At 37.0% G+C, this 20,457-nt stretch overlaps 1 protein-coding gene across 1 annotated transcript in view; it reads left to right on the forward strand.

Annotated features, from left to right (window-relative positions):
* BMPR2 (bone morphogenetic protein receptor type 2) overlaps positions 1 to 10,489 on the forward strand; it is a 161,413-nt gene extending 150,924 nt beyond the window's left edge. The window contains exons 11-13 of the mRNA XM_047773262.1: positions 1,461 to 1,633; positions 5,197 to 6,476; positions 8,707 to 10,489. Coding sequence (XP_047629218.1) covers positions 1,461 to 1,633; positions 5,197 to 6,476; positions 8,707 to 8,957 — 1,704 coding nt within the window. The 3' untranslated portion in view covers positions 8,958 to 10,489. The remainder of the gene's footprint in view (positions 1 to 1,460; positions 1,634 to 5,196; positions 6,477 to 8,706) is intronic.
* Positions 10,490 to 20,457: the final 9,968 nt, after the last annotated feature.

The raw sequence follows: 20,457 nt of genomic DNA on the forward strand, positions 1-20,457 counted from the left end.
TACCCGGTATATGGAAGTTCCCAGGCTAGGGGTTAAATTGGAACTATAGCTGCTGGCCCACACCTCAACCACATCAGGATCCAAGCCACATCTGCAACCTGTACTACAGCTCATGGCAACACCAAATCCTTAACCCACTGAGTGAGGCCAGGGATTAAAGCCACATTCTCATGGATACTAGTTGGGTTCATTACTGCTGCACCACAACGGGAACTCCCAAACAACTTTTAAAAGAATTAATTATGCTTGTGTATGGTAAACAAAATCAAATTAAATGAAACGGCTAAAAAAGGAAATGGGAAGGGAAAAGACTACCTACTCCTTTCACCCCTGTTCAAAAGTAATTCCTGTTGGATTTCTCTTGTGTAGTGGGTTAATGATCTGGTATTGTCATGGCAGTGGCCTGGGTTAATTCTGTGGCTCAGGCTCAGTCCCTGGTCTGGGAATGTCTACATGCCACAGGTGCGGCCAAATTACTGTTAACAATGTTCTGAGGTTTTTGTTTCTGTTTCTAAGTTTTCTCTTCTGGAAGTTACCGTTATAACTTTAAATACTATGTTTATTCCTTTTTTCTTTTTAGGGCTGCACTTGCGGTAAATGGAAGTTCCCAGGCTAGGGATGGAATTGGAACCACAGCTGCCGGCCTACGCCACAACTACAGCAATGCTGGAACTGAGTAGTGCCTGTGGCCTACACCACATACAGAATGATTGAAAATTTTTAATGAAGTAAAAATAAGAGTTTTGCAGAATTATAATCATGTAAATATCTACTGCACAATATACTATTGTGCTTTGGACTCATAGAGAAGGGAGTAAGAATCTTGTGTTAGATACTGTAAGCCCCTGCTGCTTGAAGAATAATGTTTCAAAAGACACCACCCATAGGTTTCTCTTTGATTATTTTTGTCATCTCCCTCCTTCCCTCCCTCTCTTCTCTTCCTGATTCCCTGTCTTCCTCCATTCCTTTTTTCCTTCCTTCCTCACTCCTTTCCTTTCCTTCCTTCCTGTTTACAGGCTCTACTAAGAAAGCAGCATTTTTTTTTTAATTCAAGTATAGTTCACTTACAATATTATATTAGTTTCAAGTGTACAGTGTAGTGATTTCAGTATTTTTAAAGATTATACTCCTGTGAACTTTAGAGTTCCTGTTGTGGCTCAGAGGTAACGAACCTGACTAGTTAGTAATCATGAGGATGAGGCTTCGATCCCTGGCCTGGCTCAGTGGGTTAAGGATCCAGCGTTGCCATGAGCTGTGATGTAGGTCACAGACGCTGCTCGGATCTGGTGTTGCTATGGCTGTGGTGTAGGCCAGCAGCAGCAGCTCTGATTAGACCCCTGGCCTGGGAACCTCCATATGCCATGAGTGTGGCCCTAAAAGGACGAAAGACAAAAAGGAAAGAAAGAAAATAGTTTGAGGAAAATACAGTTGCCTATATATTGATGTGTACTTTATTACAGGCAGTGAGGTCACTCAAGGAGACAATCGAAGACTGTTGGGACCAGGATGCAGAGGCTCGGCTTACTGCACAGTGTGCTGAGGAGAGGATGGCTGAACTTATGATGATATGGGAAAGAAACAAATCTGTGAGCCCAACAGTCAATCCCATGTCTACTGCTATGCAGAATGAGCGGTAAGACCCTGAAGGTTTGGAATCCCTCTGTCAGTGTTTAAAACAGGGACCAAGCAGAGAGCACCATCTAATAGTGCAGTGATTAACGCATACAGTCTAATGACATGATTTCTTTCGTATTCCTGTTCTGATTTTTGTTTGGTATAAGTGCAAGATGGAATCTGTAGTTTTTAATATCTTAAGATATAGTAAAGATAAAAAAGATAAAGGTCTTTGTTAATGCTCCAAGTTCCCTACAATAATAAAGGTAAAGCATTTTCGTAGGTCCAAAAGTGTCTAAGCACTTCTGTAGACTATATTGTCTTGATTATCCTTTGTTGTTAATACTTCTCCGTCCCTTGTTTGTTTGTTCATTTATTTGTTTTAAAGGAAATAAAACTATGGACTTGCCTAATGTATCTAATCATTGCTTCACTGGAAACTAAGATTTCTAGGCTTTCTATCCAGTGCTCTTTTTTTTTATAGTATAACCACTACTACTTTTAAATGAAAGCAATTCATAAGTTTTTTTTTTTTAATCCCATCACGAGCATTATTTTGTGAGACATTTCTTTATTAGAACTATGATTTTTGGTTCTAAATAAAGGGGCTTTTAAGAAAACATTCCTAAAACATGGAACATTCAAACTGTGTAATCTGTGTTTCTGTTTTCCATGTTTAGGGGATAAAGTCTTCCCACAACTAAAACATGGTAAAAGCTTTCAGGAAGGCATCCAAGAAAGGAGTAACCAGAAAAAATTAAGATTAAAAGAAACAAAAAAACAGGAGTTCCCTGGTGGCGTAGAGGTTAAGAATCTGGTGTTGTCACTGCCATGGCACACGTTCAGTCCCTGGCCCAGGAACTTCCACATACCACTGGCAAGGCCAAAAAGAAAAATACATTAATTAAATAAGAGGTACCATTTATTTTGTAAAAAAAGAAAAACAAAAACTTGATTCTTGAATCATTTTCCTTACTATCTTCTATTGTTTTAATTTCTAAGAGCAATTTGTGTTATGAACTATAGGCCCAAAATTGGGTTTACACTGATGTTTAGATTAAATTACCTTTAGCATGTAAACCTTTATCCCTATCAAATCAGCAAGGCAAGGAAGGTAGAGACTAGCAATTCTAAGTATAAATTTTCTCACCTTATACATACTGAGATAGTCTTCCGTTTCCATCTCCCCTTATCTCTGTTTTTTTCTGTATCCTCTCATATCCTGTTTGTACCTCTCTTCAGAGTCAGCTGCTTTTACTTTTAAGTGATTTTGAACTTTTCTCAACTGGTAAAGAAGAAACTTACTCCCTCTTGCTTTGGCCATTTTGCTTCCTGTGTCATTCAGCTCTACCCCTTAACATGCTTCTTTTCATGTCCAGTCACTTCTAAGTAGTTTCTCCTAAATCATGGTTCATCCCATACTTGTTCAACTCTAGCTTTCATACTGTTTAATCATACCCTCCACCTCTCCTTAACTTCCTTTTCTTGTGCAATACAGACTTTTTCTTCTTTCTCTTCCTGTCATTCCCCTCTTAACTTCATCAGATGCTGCTTCTCCTACAACGCTCATATCTATTAATGTTCCCAATGTTTATACTTAGGTTTTAGTTAAAACCATCCCTCACTTTTATTTTTTCTTCCAGTTATTGAGATAATTGTCATACAGCACTGTGTAAGTTAAATGTGTACAGCAAAATGATTTGACTTACATACATCATGAAATGATTATCACAGGAAGTTTAGTGAATATTCATTATCTCATATATCTACAAAATTTAGGTAATAGGAAAAAGTAATTATTTTTTCACTTGTGATGAGAACTCCTAGGATTTACTCTAACTTTCATATATAACATACAGCAGCATTAATTAAATTTGTCATGTACATTACGTCCCTAGTACTCATTTATTTTGTAACTGGAGGTTTGTACCTTTTGACTGCATTCATCCAGTTCTCCTTATCCCCACTCTCTGCTGCTAGTAACCTTATCCCCACTCTCTGCTGCTAGTAACCACAAATCTGATCTCTTTTTCTATGAGTTTGTTTGTTTGGTTTTGAAGTACAGTTGACCTGTAACTCTGTGTTAGTTCCTGTTACACAACATAGTGATTTGGTATTTCTATACATTTCAAAAATTATCACCAGTATGAGTCTAGTTATGGTATCTCATCCTACAAAGATATTACATAGTTATTTACTCTGTTCCTTAGAGTGTATATGTCATATCATGACTCATGTATTCTGCAACTGGAATTTTATACCTCTTAACATTTCTCACTTATTTCTTCCCTTCCCTGGCCCCCTCTTCTCTGGCAAATACCTGTTTGTTCTCTGTATCTGTAATTCTGTTTCTGTTTAGTTTTATTTGGTTTGGTTTTCAGATTCCACATACAAGTGAAATCATATGGTATTTGTCTTTCTCTGTCTGACTTATTTCACTTAGCATAATACATTCTAGATCCATCCATGTCACAGATGGAAAGATTTCATTCTTTTTTATGGCTGATATTCTATTGGGCATATACCACATTTTTGTCTGTTTATCTATCAGTGGGTACTTGGGTTTTTTCCATATCTTGGCCTGGCTTTTTTTTTTTTAAAGCAAATATGTTATAGTGTGATGTTTAAGAACCACCATTCTCAAGATGTGACAATAACAGGGAAGAACCTTTGATAACTGGAGAGCAGTTCTATATCTTTGATTTATTTTTTTTATTTTGAGTGTCACATTCTGCCTTATACCCTAGGCTCTAAGACTTTCATTGATAATGGTTCGGTCTACCTTAGGAAGATAAGTTCCTTTGCTAGACTATGCCTCTTAATGTAGCACTTTGAAACAACCTAAAAGATTATGTTCTTTTTACTATTTGGAACTTAGTTGGTAACATATTTGTTGAGTAGCAGTTTAGAATTATGGAAATGTGAAAGACACATGCCTTGTTTCCTTCTCTCATGGAACTTTTTTTTTTTTTTTTGCCTTTTCAGGGCCGCAACCTACGGCATATGGAGGTTCCCAGGCTAGGGGCCTAATGGGAGCTGTAGCTGCCAGCCACAGCCATAGCCACAGCAACGCAGGATCTGAGCCGCATCTGCGATCTGCGCCACAGCTCACAGCAACGCCGGGTCCTTAACCCACTGAGCGAGGCCAGGGATTGAACCCGCAACCTCATGGTTCCTAGTTGGATTCATCAACCATTGCGCCACAATGGGAACTCCTCTCATGGAACTTTTATGTCTGTTGTGCAAGTATTCTATTCATAAAGGTATATTTGCTAATGTTACAAAACTATAGGGGAGTTTTTTTAAATAACTTTTATAAGCCTAAAGAATAAATATATATATAAATCATGTCTAGATCCATATAGGCTTTTTGGTAGGCTTAATTCATACAAAACTAGCCTTTAGCAAGGTATTAAATGACATTTGATTGTTTGATTAGAATTATTAAATAACCTTTAGAATAATGTGGGTTAGGAATAAAATTAAAAGCAAATTATTCTTTAAAATCAGAGGTGTTAAACTCTGAGAGTCAGTTTGTCATAAATGTACATTCTCAACATGGCACTTTTTTCTTTCTTTAAGCAACCTATCCCACAACAGGCGTGTGCCAAAGATTGGCCCTTATCCAGATTATTCTTCTTCCTCATACATTGAAGACTCGATCCATCACACTGACAGCATTGTGAAGAATATCTCCTCTGAGCATTCAATGTCCAGCACACCTTTGACTTTAGGGGAAAAGAACCGAAACTCAATTAACTATGAACGGCAGCAAGCACAAGCTCGAATCCCCAGCCCTGAAACAAGTGTCACCAGCTTGTCTACCAACACTACAACCACAAACACCACTGGCCTCACTCCAAGCACCGGCATGACCACTATATCTGAGATGCCATACTCAGATGAAGCAAATCTGCATGCCACAAATGTCTCACAGCCAATCGGGCCAACCCCCGTCTGCTTACAACTGACAGAAGAAGACTTGGAGACCAACAAGCTGGACCCAAAAGAAGTTGATAAAAACCTCAAAGAAAGTTCTGATGAGAATCTCATGGAACATTCTCTTAAACAGTTTAGTGGGCCAGATCCCCTGAGCAGTACCAGTTCTAGCTTGCTTTACCCACTCATAAAGCTTGCAGTAGAAGTGACAGGACAGCAGGACTTCGCACAGGCTGCAAATGGCCAAGCATGTTTAATTCCTGATGTCCCACCCGCTCAGATCTATCCTCTCCCCAAGCAACAGAACCTTCCTAAGAGACCTACTAGTTTGCCTTTGAACACCAAAAATTCAACAAAGGAGCCCCGGCTGAAATTTGGCAGCAAGCACAAATCAAACTTGAAACAAGTAGAAACTGGAGTTGCCAAGATGAATACAATCAATGCTGCAGAACCTCATGTGGTGACGGTCACCATGAATGGTGTGGCAGGTAGAAACCACAGCATTAACTCTCATGCTGCCACTACCCAGTATGTCAATGGGGTAGTTCCATCTGGCCAGACAGCCAACACAATGGCACATAGAACCCAAGAAATGCTGCAGAATCAATTCATTGGTGAGGACACCCGGCTGAATATTAATTCCAGTCCTGATGAGCATGAACCATTACTGAGACGAGAGCAACAGGCTGGCCATGATGAAGGTGTTCTGGATCGTCTGGTGGACAGGAGGGAACGACCACTGGAAGGCGGCCGAACTAATTCCAATAACAACAACAGCAATCCATGTTCAGAGCAAGAAGTTCTTACACAGGGTGTTCCAAGCACAGTAGCAGACCCTGCACCGTCAAAGCCCAGAAGAGCACAGAGGCCTAATTCTCTGGATCTTTCAGCCACAAATGTCCTTGATGGCAGCAGTTTGCAGTGTAAGTGGAGGGATTGTGTAATCTTTTGGGACCATTTAAGTAACTACTTAGTTAGAAACAGATTATGTTTCAACTAGCAATTATTTTACATTACTTTTCAAAATAAAATAAGCCATTTGGGAGTTCTCATTGTGGCCCAGCAGGTTTCAATCCTGACTAGTATCCATGAGGATGCATGTTTGATCCCTGGCCTTGCTCAGTGGGTTATGGATCCGGCCTTGCTGTGAGCTATAGTGTAGGTTGCCGATATGGCTCAGATCTGGTGTTGCTGTGGCTGCGGCATAGGCCAGTAGCTGCAGCTCTGATTTGACTCTTAGCCTAGGAACTTCCATATACTGCAGTGCAGCCCTGAAAGAAGCAAAAAATAAAATAAGCCATTTGGTTGGACTTCAGAAGTAATTAAAATGTTGTATAAAAACAAATAATTTTGTTGTTTATAATTTAAAAGATAATGTCACAATAATCGGAATAGTTAGCAATTTGTCTTATGTAACTGCTGGTTTGTAATGCAACTCACATACTTACTATGAATAGTTGAGATAAAGTACTCACCAGTTTAAACAATCCAAGTAAGATGATGCCAGTACCACTTTTGAAACTTTGTTGAGCATATTAGTATTTATTAAAAAGTCCAGAGAAAATTCAGAAAAGTCAATATAAAGAAACCATAGGAGTTCCAGTTTGTGGCACAGCAGAAATGAATCTGACTAGTATCCTATGAGGACACAGGTTTGATCCCTGACCTGGCTCAGTGGGTTAAGGATCTGGCGTTGTCCTGAGCTGTGGTGTAGGTCTCAGACGCAGCTCAGATCCTGCGTTGCTGTGGCTATGGCATAGGTCAGCAGCTGTAGCTCCAATTGGACCCCTGGCCTGGTGACTCCATATGCTTTAGGTGCAGCCCTAAAAAAAAAATAAATAAAACAAGAAACTATAAAGTTCTTCATGGTTTTTAATGTCTTTTTTTTTTTTTAGGAGTTATATGCTGAGTCTCCCATGTGCCTATAGCATTGTGCTGTGGGGCCTCTAGCAACTTGATACTTGGTTTATGGCCCTAGAAGGATTATAATGCAATATAGAAGAGCTCACCAAAATCTTTAACAGTCATCATTATACAAAATGACTTCTCCGAGTTCCCGCCGTGGCTCAGTGGAAACAAACCCGACTACTATCCGTGAGGATATGGGTTCAATCCCTGGCCTTACTCGGTGGGTTAAAGGATCTGGAGTTGCTGTGAGCTGTGGTATAGGCCGGCAGCTGCAGCTCCAATTCAGCCCCTAGTCTGGGAACTTCCATATTCTGTGAGTGCGGCCCTAAAAAAAAAAAAGATTGTTTAGACTGATAGCACTTATGAAAAAAAAAAAAAAAAGAAAAAACAAAGACTACAAAATGGGCTGAAGGGATTCGGCTGTCATAAATCAGTAGCCCCTTGCTTGAATGGCTTGTATTATAGAAATGTTGACATACCTTATGGCAAGGTTCCATATTAGTAAAAATGTCTTGTGACACATGGGAAGGGTAAGTTACTAGAAAATTTGTACCCCATTGTTTATGTCATTATTCTGAAAAGTATTAATGCCTTGAGCCTTTAAAATATGATCCACTTTGAGCATGGAATAGAATGATTAAATGCATTTTGCAGCATTGCTGCTCATAACCAAAGGATTTTTGAGAATACAGTTGAGAACTTGGAATTTTCTCTTCTGTTTTTAACCTTTTGTGGTTTTTCAATATTTTCTTCCTTGCCCTATAGAATAATTCAACAAGTTATAAAAACATTGGGTTTAAAAGAGTCTCAAAAGTAAGTTGGTGGAGTTCCCATCATGGCGCAGCAGAAATGAATCTGAGTAGGAACCATGAGGTTGCAGGTTCTATCCCTGGCCTCATTCACTGGGTTAAGGATCTGGTGTTGCCTTGGTCCGTGGTGTAGGTCACAACTAGGATCCTGAGTTGCTGTGGCTGTGGTATAGGCCGGCAGCTGTAGCTCTGATTTGACCCCTAGCCTGGAAACCTCCATATGCCACGGGTGCAGCCCTAACATGCAAAAAGAAAAGAAAAGAAAAAGGTTGGTTAAGTTTGGCCCAGAAAAATATTGCCTGGCATCATGAATTTGAAGAAATGTCCATTGGCTCCTCCTTCAGTCATTAGTTTGATCTCTTTCCCAGTTACAACCCTTTTAACTTTTTAATAGTTTATTTACATATGGTTCATTTTTCTGCACTTTTATTTTCAGTAGGTGAATCAACACAAGATGGCAAATCAGGGTCGGGTGAAAAGATCAAGAAACGTGTGAAAACTCCCTATTCTCTTAAGCGGTGGCGCCCGTCCACCTGGGTCATCTCCACTGAACCAATGGACTGTGAGGTCAACAACAATGGCAAAGACAGGGCAGTTCATTCCAAATCCAGCACTGCGGTTTACCTTGCAGAAGGAGGCACTGCCACAACAATGGTGTCTAAAGATATAGGAATGAACTGTCTGTGAATTGTTTTCAAACCTATGGAGTGAAATTATTTTTTGCATCATTTAAATGTGCAGAAGACATTTAAGAAACAAAACAAAACAAAAACTGCTTTATCCTCCTGTCACTACCCCCTTCTACCCCTGCACCAAGGACTTGCTTTAAATAGATTTCAGCTATGCAGAAAAATTTAGCTTATGCTTCCATATTTTTTAATTTTGGTTTTTTTTTTAAGTTTTGCACTTTTGTTTAGTCTCGCTAAAGTTGTATTTGTCTGTTTATGACCACAGAATTATATGTGTGTGTATCAAAAGTGGTCTCAAAATATTTTTTTAAGAAAAAAAGCAAAAACAATGTATTGCTGATAATCAGTTTGGACCAGTTTCTAAAGGTCATTAAATCAGAAGCAAATTAAGACAGGTTTGATTGCAGTGGTGTCTGGTATCCATGTTTTATTTCTGGGCACAAGCTAGTTTATATGTTGATATGTTCCTGAACACATTGTCTGTTGGACATTCTTTTCTCTTGTGTTTTGTTTGAATGTGCAATAGTCTATAGGCCACAAATAAAAGCTTTCTTGTAAGCTCTCTGCCATTAACAGAGCACACATTCTTCCATGATATGAGCATTTTCCTCCCTCATTCTCCATACTTTTGGTAGGTTAGTTTTATGACAGTGAGTTTTTGCACAAGAGAAAGCAGCTACCTATTTCTTGCTTTCACCCTCCCTATGGAGAATGCAGAAACATTGTCGCAAAGGGCTCTAGCGAGGGAACTACCAAAACCTAATTTGAAATGCCATTTCTTTTGTCCTTCCAAATCCTGAATTTTTCCTTCCAGGCATTTTAATAAACATATTTGGTTCTGGTTTTGCAAGTTCATAAGAGCATAGAACAAAGAGCAAGTCAAATACTGTTTTCCATTTTATTTTTTATATATACGTTCGTGTTCCATATTCATTTATTTAAGAAACACATTTTTATCAGAAAGCTTATAGAGCTATACTTTATGGAATTTTTGAGTAGGTAGATGGTTAAGACAATATAGTATTACAGCCTTCATTCTCTTGAGTAGGCCATGTTTGACTCAAAATTACATCCTGTTTAAAATAACTTCAGACATAATTCATAGCTCTGAAGCTATAGTATCTTTTTTATTCTTTTCCCAAGCAAAGCCTGGTAACTTTATCTGAAAACAATACTTTTTCCCATGACCTAAAACATTGTGGAAAAATCATTCAACTGGCATGCCAAATCCCTGTGGTTGGAAGGATTGCTGCCAAACCTATCATTTTTTAGCAGACTGAGACTTACCTTTCTCTTTTCAAAACTGTGTTTTGTCATTAATCCCATTTTCATAATTTTTCTTTTTGCCACTTTTCCACATCATCTTTGATATGTGAGCAGCATTTATTATTTACATTAGAATGTACCTTTTAGTGATAACATGCTATGTATATTCAAATCATGTTTTTTTAAAGCTTCTTTTGCTTCGTTCATTACTGATAATCATCTCTAAAACAACCTCTGCATGTTTTTTAAATAAAGCACTTTATGTCAAATAAGGGACTTTCTTTTATAAGCACAAATTATTTTCTATCAATTTTCAAACAGTGATGATCTCTTTTTTTTTTTCGGATTCTCAGAATACTTATTAGATGTTATCAAATTATGTTCTCTAGGAGATAAAAAGCTAAGAAGAAAACACAGATCCTTAAATGCCTGATTTAGGTTTTTATCTCCTAAACAATGTGTTTTCACTCATGTTCCTCTCTCTGCATCGTTTAGCTAAGAAGAGCCTAAATTCCCAATTTGCTATCCCAAATACTTATGACTAACTTGTATATAAGCCTTTTGTTTGTCATCTACTGTGGTCTTATGAAGTGGTTAAGAATTTATTCAGTTGGTTTGCTAAACAGTTTTTTTTTCCTTGGTCCTTTTAGTGCTTGCACCCATGGCATATGGAAGTTCCCAGGCTAGGGTTGAATTGGAGCTGTAGCTGCTGGCCTATGCCACAGCCACAGCAACACCAGATCTGAGCCATGTCTGCGACCTACACCACAGCACATGGCAATGCCAGATCCTTAACCCACTGGTTGAGGCCAGAGATCAAACCTGCGTCCTCATGGATGCCAGTCAGGTTTATTTCCACTGAGCCACAACGGGAACTCCAAAACACAGTTTTGAATTCTTAGAATTAAGATTATGTTGCTAGTGCTCAGGATGCTACCTTTTATATTTTATCGGCCATTCTCTTGATTTAGACCCTTAACATATTTTTTAGTCATCTGGCATAAAGTTTTTTCATTTTGTTATTTTAAAAATCTATGTAATGAATTATTTGTATTTTTCCATTAAATTTTCACTTGGTTCTCTTGCTTTTAAATGCCTTTCAACTGCATTTTAGGATATTTTTGAATATTTATTGAACATCTTTGAGTCAAAATAAATTATATTCCTTCTCCAGTTGGAAGCTTTGAGGATAAATGACCGTTTGAGGTCTAACTGATCTTTTCATGACAGAAGAGTTGTCTTGCATTCTACTACACACTATTTGGGCCAGTTAATTGTAAGTTTTCCAGCATTTTTTGATGTATAATAATAAAAATGCTTTCAAAAATTAATATACCAAATTTAAAACACTTATAGTTTTATGCAAGCCTGTTTAAAAATAACTTATTCTCCAGTTTTTTATTAGTAGACTCTTGAAAAAGGAGAGATAGAGTGTAGATCATTTTAATAAATTTAAACTAGATTGTACAACAGACTGCTTTAGAATCTGTTTCCTAATATACAAGCAAGTAAAATTACTTAAAATGCTCATTACTTAAATGCGAACTTTATTCATCTAATAATAAATGTATCTTAAACCTAATATTTAATTGCTATCACAAAATTTTGCATGTTGAAAAGCATTTGGGCCCCTTTGAATAAAAGGCCATTCATTTAATGAAAAAATATTGAAATTCAACATTAACAGTATTATAACCTTAAAAGCATCATAATAGCTAATCAGAGTTGAATATTCCTTTTAACTATCCTAATTATATACAAGAACTAAGGCATTGAAAGAACTTAATATGAATTGAGTTTAGAAGAAACGATTTAATTATAATTCCTATAAATGTTCCCTCTTTTTAAATGCACAATTGGAAAAAAAATCTGTATAAAAACGTAATGGAAGGCAAAGGAGTGGATACTAATAAAACTTGACTGTTTATTATATACCGAATACTGGAATATACATACATTGTCTTTTTTATCCTCAAAGCAACCGTATGAGGACTATAATTAGTATTTGCGTTTTACAGATGCAAAGCTAAGTAATTTGCCTGAGGTCCATATGTAGTAATTGACAAAACTGGGATTTTAACCTAGGTTTGCTGTCTTTCCATCTCTTTCAACCACACCATACCACCTACACACTGCATGATAGGATGTGTAATGTACTGAAATTTGGTAAGGAATCCAGTCATACTCCAGCACAATTGGGTTTGTATATAAGCCAAACCAGATACCTTATGACTTCAGAAGTTAAACATACATAAGGAGACATACAGACATGTCTGTACTAATTGTTGCTCGAGAAATAATTACTAATTCAAGACAAAATTTAATCCCACATCTGCTATCATGAGTCTTAAAATCATTTCGCTTCTCTTTACTCCTGACATTCTTGTATTGCAGAACTAAAGGTAAAGTAAATTTTAAGGGAAAAGTGAAGGTGGCTTGTGGGAAGAGATCATTTCTTAAATTGATTTCATACTTGTTACTTGATTTAGTGGAATTAACATGGACTTTCAGTCTTCATCAATTCTTTCACTTCATTTTGAAAATTTCTGCTTTTATTGGCTTTAGAAAATTTTACAATCAGAGAACTAACTGAGGAGGATGTAGGAAGAATAGAAGGACAGTGTCCTTTTTGTAAAGCATTTTGTATAGCTTCCTTATATGTATCCACTTGCTCTTGAAAATGTATATTGGTTCTGAATGTGAAAATAAAGGGAGGGACATTCGAGTAAGTATGTTTTTCAGTGGGGATTATCACAAGATTTGGTGAGTACTTTTAAAATATTTTCTAATTTGGCTTCTAAAGCCAAATGAAATACCTGATAGTCTGTAGGTATTTACTGAATTTTCCATTCTCTATAAACTTCTCTCTTCAAAGTCATTTAAAATGGGAACAAATTTCAAAACAAACTCTTTTTTTCCTTATTTATAGAAATGAATGTTTCATTGGAGTCAGCTCCTAGAATGTGAGATATATTACTCCATCTTCTAAGCTAACATCTTAAACTCAGAATCTGTACCCACATGTTAGTAGATTATCTAGACCAGTTATCCTAGAAATTGTATAACACTCCCACAGACACCCCAGAAGTATTTGTAGATGAGGATGTTTCAAAATATACTTATCTTTTACTGTCAGTTTGTTCTTCAGCAGATAAAAGTACATTTTAACTTTTAGATTTTAAACTATGCAGACTTTAGCCAAAAACTCGTTTGTGTGATCCAGTCCTAAATATACTGTTTGATTAAGTACATCTGGCAACTCACTCACTGAACTTTACGCAAATGTTATTATCAAAAAAAGATTTTCCTATAGGTTCCCAGATTAAACTAGCATACAAGAAAAGAGGAAATCCCAGGAGCCTCTGAGGGACCCACTCATTACTTCATTCACCTCTTAGTTTCTGTCTTACTCAGTCGCTTGGTTATCTGACTTGCAATCTTCTGTGTCAGGAAAGGTTTCTTCATACACACCTATTCTGCTTCCCTCCTGTTTTGTTTTATATCCATTTGTCTTATCCACTAATAAAGAGAGCAGTTGGTCATCCTCTCCAACATTGTTATTCTTCAATATGCTTCAGGCCTCTCAGCAGCTAAGTCTCAGTTCTTTAGGCAAAATTGCTTTGTTTCCTTTTTAGCATTTTCTCTCCTCAGTCCTGTTTTTAATAACTTAATATTTAAGAACACCTAAAATTGTATTTTGTTATATCCAAATTCATTACTCCAGTTAAGTAATAGTTCAGTAGGATAGAATTAAGAATTAAGGTGTTAACCATTTGACAGTGGATTCAACCATCAGATTGTCAACAAGTCACTTAATTTAAGCTTATATTAGCTAACATTTTCTATTAAATTGAGTTTTATGATTTTATATTCGTTAGTTATAACTAAAAAGCCATGCATACAGAATTATATATAATTTTGCTATTAATTTTTTAACCTATATTGCAGCAAGCTTTAGCATTATGATTGAGCCACAACATTTAACATATTTCTTTGTATCAAATATTAAACACAAAATGCAAGATTAACTTTCAAAGGCAAACCCAACAATAATCAGGTATTATCTGTGAACATTTTTGCAGACCACTTTTGAAATACTCATCATTATTTTGCAACATAGACTGGACTATAACAACTTTCATTTAAGTTTTAAGTAAGTAGTTAAAATTGAGTGTGCATATAAGGAAAAATGTAGGGTTTTATCTCATGGCTGGTAACATTTGAAAAGTAAATACTTCAGATGAATTTACGCTATGTATTTAAATTATGCCTCAAATCTATCTTGAAAATTCTAATTCCGTTATTACTGTGATGTTCATAGTGTTACTATTAAATGTTGTAACATTCATTTTTTAAGACTTAATTTGAAACTCAGATTAGTGGATAAGAGAAAAGGAATCTTTAGGAAAAAAATCACATCATTAGGGCATCCAGTTTATGATTGGATCTTTAAGCAAATTACTGTGTTTTAAAAGGCAACACGTGGGGTTTTTCCATTTTTTTGCAATTTAAATTTCAGAAACATCTTCATGATTTAGACTCACTTTATAGACATAATACTTAAAAACTCAGGGCCCCTTTTAGCTCTTTGCACATTGAAAAACTTCAATTGGTAGCAAAAAAGCAATTAGATACAGTTGAATACTTACAGTGTTTGTTGCACACACAGTTCATTTATTGTTTCATCTTCTGATTTGATTTCATTTATGTAGATGTAATATCATTTCATTAATCATAAAGACTTTCCCAGTTCTATAATTATTGACTAGAGGGAAATGACTCAACAAATTGGCTACATGTTGCAGCATATTTAGGCCTTAGAGTTGAAGCACAGTCTTCAAACCATTTCTGTTCTTTGGTTAAATGGTTATACAGGATGGGACAAATCATTTCATTTTGTTTTGCTTTTAATAGGAGAACTTGGTAAAGTAGTTCCTCTGAGTTAAAATGTTCTCAACATAATTTATCATTTTTAAACTGTCTTCTAAAAGTGAACTAGTGAGTTTATAGCTTTAGTAATAGCTTGGATGGTTTTGAGAAGGTAACCTATGGTAACCTATTTAGCACACTGTCAGATCCAAATAGAATTTTTCCTTCAGACAATTTCAAGCTCCAAATTGGTAAACTGTATACTTAAAACCTTGCAGTGAAGTCATTTGTAACCAGTCTCTCGTCTCTGGCTCTCTGTCTTATTATCAGTCCTTTTAAGTTTGATAGGGAAACATTAAGTAAAAAATTTAATTACTAAAAAATAAAATTCAAAGTTTAACATTGAATTGCTTAGCTTCTGTGGCTTTTCCTTTTCTGGTCACACTTATTTATTTAAACAGTTTTTGTATGCTTTGTCATGTTTCCATGGAGATTATATTGTGTAAGTGTTTGTATAAGCTGGAATCATCCTTAATTTTCTGTTGATAATTTTTCAAATGACGATAAGTGGATAATTGTAAAATACACTAACTCTTAGGGTGTTGTAGTAGCTGAAACATGGAAATGTGTAGCTGCCATGCTTTTTCTGAATGGACAGGAGAAACATAAGCTACATACAGAGTATTCATTTCTGAGGATGCTTTTCTATAATATGAAAGGCTGAAAAATATTGGCAATTCCTCAGAACCCTCTTTCTTGTTAACGGGTATCTTTTGTTGGTGTGTTTTGCTCTTACATTACCAATAGAATATCATATATGAATTTATGAATAATTACTTTCAGTTATTTTGCTTTTGTATAAGCTGTCTGAGACCTTGCTATGCTGTACAAGTTGTGTTTGATGGATCGGTGTGAGTATGAAATAAAGCAGCTCACTTTTCTTTTGTATTATCTATGGATGCCACTATGAAAGCTGACATTAAGCCACTAAAGAGTTTTCTATGAATAATTGTAAGTAAATGCTTTGATATATATAAACTTAAAAAAAGATTGTATTGATACAGAGACATTGGAGAAGGAGATTTTAAGACAGTTCTTTAGGTTTAAAAAAGGCTTGCTGTAAAATGGTGCATTATTCCATTTATTAAAGATCATATTAATGACAACAGTGATTGTATCTTTTGATTTTATGAGGTCACCAAAAATTGTGGTGGTTAGTGTGGTATTTTAGTTTCCTTTGCACCAGAATAGTAAATGTTCCATATAACATGACTGATTACTCACTGTTATACATCATAAAAAGTCAACTAACATTAGAACAATAGTTGCACACTCGCTATATGCCAGGCACTGTGTTAGTTATTTTACATATTTTGATAGCTCTGTAGCACATGCATATTATTATTTCTATTTTATAAATTAAAAACTAGGCTCAGAGAGGTTAAAACTTTGCCAAAATCTACAGAACTGCAAAGATGAGATTCTAATTATTTTCTATTTTGCTTTGAACTACAGTTTTCAATTTCTGATTATAGGAAGAGAAATTCAAAAATAAAAATGGAAATGATCCAGCAGCTAAATAAAATAGCCAGAAATATATGCAAAGTAATTTGAGATTACTGAAAAGATAGCAGGTACCAAAACAACTATCTCTCTTGACCTGATACTGCATTTATGCTTCACATTGTCAAATGATTATTTCAATTAGACATGTGTATTTTTAGAAGGCCTTATTAAAATGGAATATGAGTTTGTGAAGGCAACACATTGTTTTTCATTCTAGATCACACAATATATTTGTTGTGTCCTAGAGCAGAATCCACAGGACAACCGTGTTTTAAGAGTGCTGAATCACTCTTATCTAGAGTCCAAGGGAATTTTTGTTTAAGGAAAAGCATGGTCTACTCCTATAAACTCTGTTTTCACCTTAAATAATGTTGTAGGAGTAATAGATTTGGGGTACCTTTTCATTTGACTCACATGCCCATTCTTTCAATATAATGTTACATGTACATTATATTGTAGGAACCCATTGGCTAATATTCAAGATGATAAATAAATGTCTTTAGAGAAAATAAAGTGACCTGGAAGGAATATGTAATAATGACCTGCTAAACCTTTCGATAACAACTTACTACAAGTAAAATTACTCTCATTTACACCAATGCCTATCTGATCTGTCTTCCTACTTGGTTTTGTTTTTGGTGTTTTGTTTGTTTGTTTTTGTTTTTTAGGACCCCACCCACGGCATATGGAAGTTCCCAGGCCAGGGGTAGGATCAGAGCGACAGCTCCCGGCCTATACCACAGCCATAGCAACACCAGATCTTAGCTGCATCTGCGACCTACACCACAGCTCACGGCAACACTGGATCCTTAACCCCTAAGCAAGGCTAGAGATCAAACACGCATCCACATGGATACTCGTCAGATTCATTTCTGCTGGGATGGGAAGAAATGGGAACTCCCTATCTTCCTGGTTTATATACTTCCCTGCAAAGGACAAGCTTAGCTAGTAACTAATCTCCCTCTTTGTTTGCTAGTGTTTCTCAAATTACAAGCCAAATTCTAGATTTGGGCAGCTTTCATTTTATTGATATAATGTATTATTACTCACTTTTTTGAAATTGAATCATTATGCTGTGCTGAGAAATACCAAAGATTCCTCCAGGAACTTAAGCCATCTTGGAAGGAGAGATGGCCCACCCAGGAAATGGTTACATCCAAACAAGATGATATGTGAGTGCCCAAATAAGTGGTAAATGGTATGTTTTGAAGAGCCAAGGAAGACTTAAATGAGGAAGTGATTACTGAGCAGGGTCTTGAAGGGCCAGGTGGGATTTCAGTAGGAAAAATGAAGGCAGAATATATCAAGTTACCAGAAATAAAGAAGAATAGGGACTTGAAATACAACAGAACTTGAAATAAAGCAGAACATGTAGAACCAAACAGATTTTGAAAGCCAGACCCACCCAGCTTCTAGACTAGCTGTAAGGGGCAATAGGGAGGCCAAAGTTTCTTGGGAAGGCAAGACCTTGATTAGAAGTAATTTGAAGAAGTTTAGGCTGAACAGATATGCAGGACGGTTTAGAAAGCAGTGATTGGATGGGGGACCTGAGAGCAACCGCAAGCAAAAAACAATTGCAGTTGTGATCAGTAAATTCCTTTTTTAAAGGGGCATCAAAAATTTTTCTTTTTTTTTTTTTCCTTTTTAGGGCTGCACCTGCCACATATAGAAGTTCCAGGGCTTGGGGTCAAATCGGAGCTACAGCTACTGGCCTACACCACGGCCACAGCACCGCTGGATCCAAGCCACGTCTGTGACCTACACCACAGTTCACAGTAACACCAGATCCTTAACCCAGTGAACGAGGCCAGGGATCCAACCCACATCCTCATGGATACCAGTCGTATTCGTTTCGGCTGTACCACAACGGGAACTCCTCAGAAAACTTTTCTGAACACCTATTCTGTAGCAAGCACTTTAATAGGAGATAAAACATACAGCCCCTCCTCAAGTTGCTCACGGTAGATTTGGAGAAAATTATAGAACAGATTATAAATTTTGTGACATTGAAAACCAGGTGTATTATAGATGCACATGGCAAGGATACCTAATCCAGTCTCAATGAGTCAGAGGCAATTTCTCCTTTTGAGATAACTTTCCTGACTGTCTTAAAATATAAGTAGGAATTAGGAGGTGAACAATGGACTGCTAAGCAGAAATTGCAGCACCCACAAAGCCCTGGAATCTGCACAAGGTAGAGCTTTTTCTAGGGGGTAGGAGGATGTTATTTGGGAGTAGAGTTTGGAATGCTAAGTGAACGTATGGAGAGAGAAGACCCGGAGGAACCCAGGGGACCCAGACAGGACTCTTATCACAGAAGGGCTAGCATACTAGGCTGGGAGTTTGGAAGTCACAGAAGAATTAAAGCAGGGAGGTCTCAAATTAGATAACTCAGCTGATAGTGTAAAGAATGAGTTGAGAGGAATGGAGACTGGTATGGCACTGGTGAGAGATAATGAGAGGCTGAACCAAGGTTGAGTCAGTGATAGTAAGCAGACTGGGAGCAGACTGGGTCAGGGTTAAAGAGGAACCTCAAGGAAATGTGCAGCTAACAGAGGGAACTGCCTTTATAGGTTTTAATATAGAACAGTTTTGATACCGTGTGTTCAAGTTTTGGTTCCAAAAATACATGCAGACACCTTTCACCTACTGTCTGGAGAAATGCTTCAAGAACAGAACTTTCCTAGGTAAGTTACACACAAGTTAAATTTGATCTTTCTGACCGAGTGTGTTAATAGACCAGCTTGTTGCACATAGTATTGTACTGGGATATTTTGGGGGTTACCCTGACCCTGCCTTTTAAAAATGAGTGTCAAAAGCAGCCTTAAGAAGATATCCTGGGGAGCTCTCTTTTTGCTCAGCAGGTTAAGGAGCTGGTGTTGTCTCTGCAGCAGCTCGAGTCACTGACGTGGCACAGGTTTGATCCCTGGCCCAGGAACTTCTGCTTGCCTCGGGTGCAGCCAAAAACAGACCAACAAACGAAAAGATATCCTAAAGTGGTGAATGGTGGAAAGAGAGTGAGGAGGTTGTACTGATTGTAGATAAGTGATCTTCCAAGAAATGCCACCCTTCTCTAGCCTGGTATTTCCCTCTCATCAAGTCCTTAACCAGCTTAACTTCCCAACACTGGAGCTCTTCCCTTCTCCTCCACTTAATTAGAAAGGAAGGTAGAAAAACCCAGAAAATATTTCCTATTCAAGGAAACAACATCCCAACTGTGTGTTTAATCTTTTTGGTAATTGTAATAGATGGGACGGATAAGAGGTAAGTTTTCCTTTGCTTAGCAAATTTTTCACAGATTGAACCAATCATTAATTTATTGAAGATATCAGGGAAAATATGACATTTAAGGAAATATAAGAAAACAGCTTTTTTTTTTCTTTAGATGGCATACAGAACTTCAGAATAACCTAGGTTTTTTATGGCAAAAAATTTTTAATTTCTTGTTTTTGTCTTTTCTAGGCCCACCCCCGAGGCATATGGAGGTTCCCAGGCAGGGGCCTAATCGGAGCTATAGCTGCTGGCCTACACCAGAGCCACAGCAACTCAGGATCCGAGTCGCATCTGCGAACTACACCTCATGGCAATGCCAGATCCTTAACCCACTGAACAAGGCCAGGGATCCAACCTGAAACTTCATCGTTCCTAGTCGGGTTCGTTAACCACTGAGCCACAATGGGAACTCACTTTAATTTTTATAAAATTCACTTCTCCATGACACCGGTGATGCCTTCTAGAAGTTACATCTTGTCACATTTAGAAAAGTAAAACTATAACTCAGTAAAATTTTGAAGTAA

This window comes from Phacochoerus africanus, chromosome 3, assembly GCF_016906955.1.
Source record: "Phacochoerus africanus isolate WHEZ1 chromosome 3, ROS_Pafr_v1, whole genome shotgun sequence".
NCBI classification, from domain to species: domain Eukaryota; kingdom Metazoa; phylum Chordata; class Mammalia; order Artiodactyla; family Suidae; genus Phacochoerus; species Phacochoerus africanus.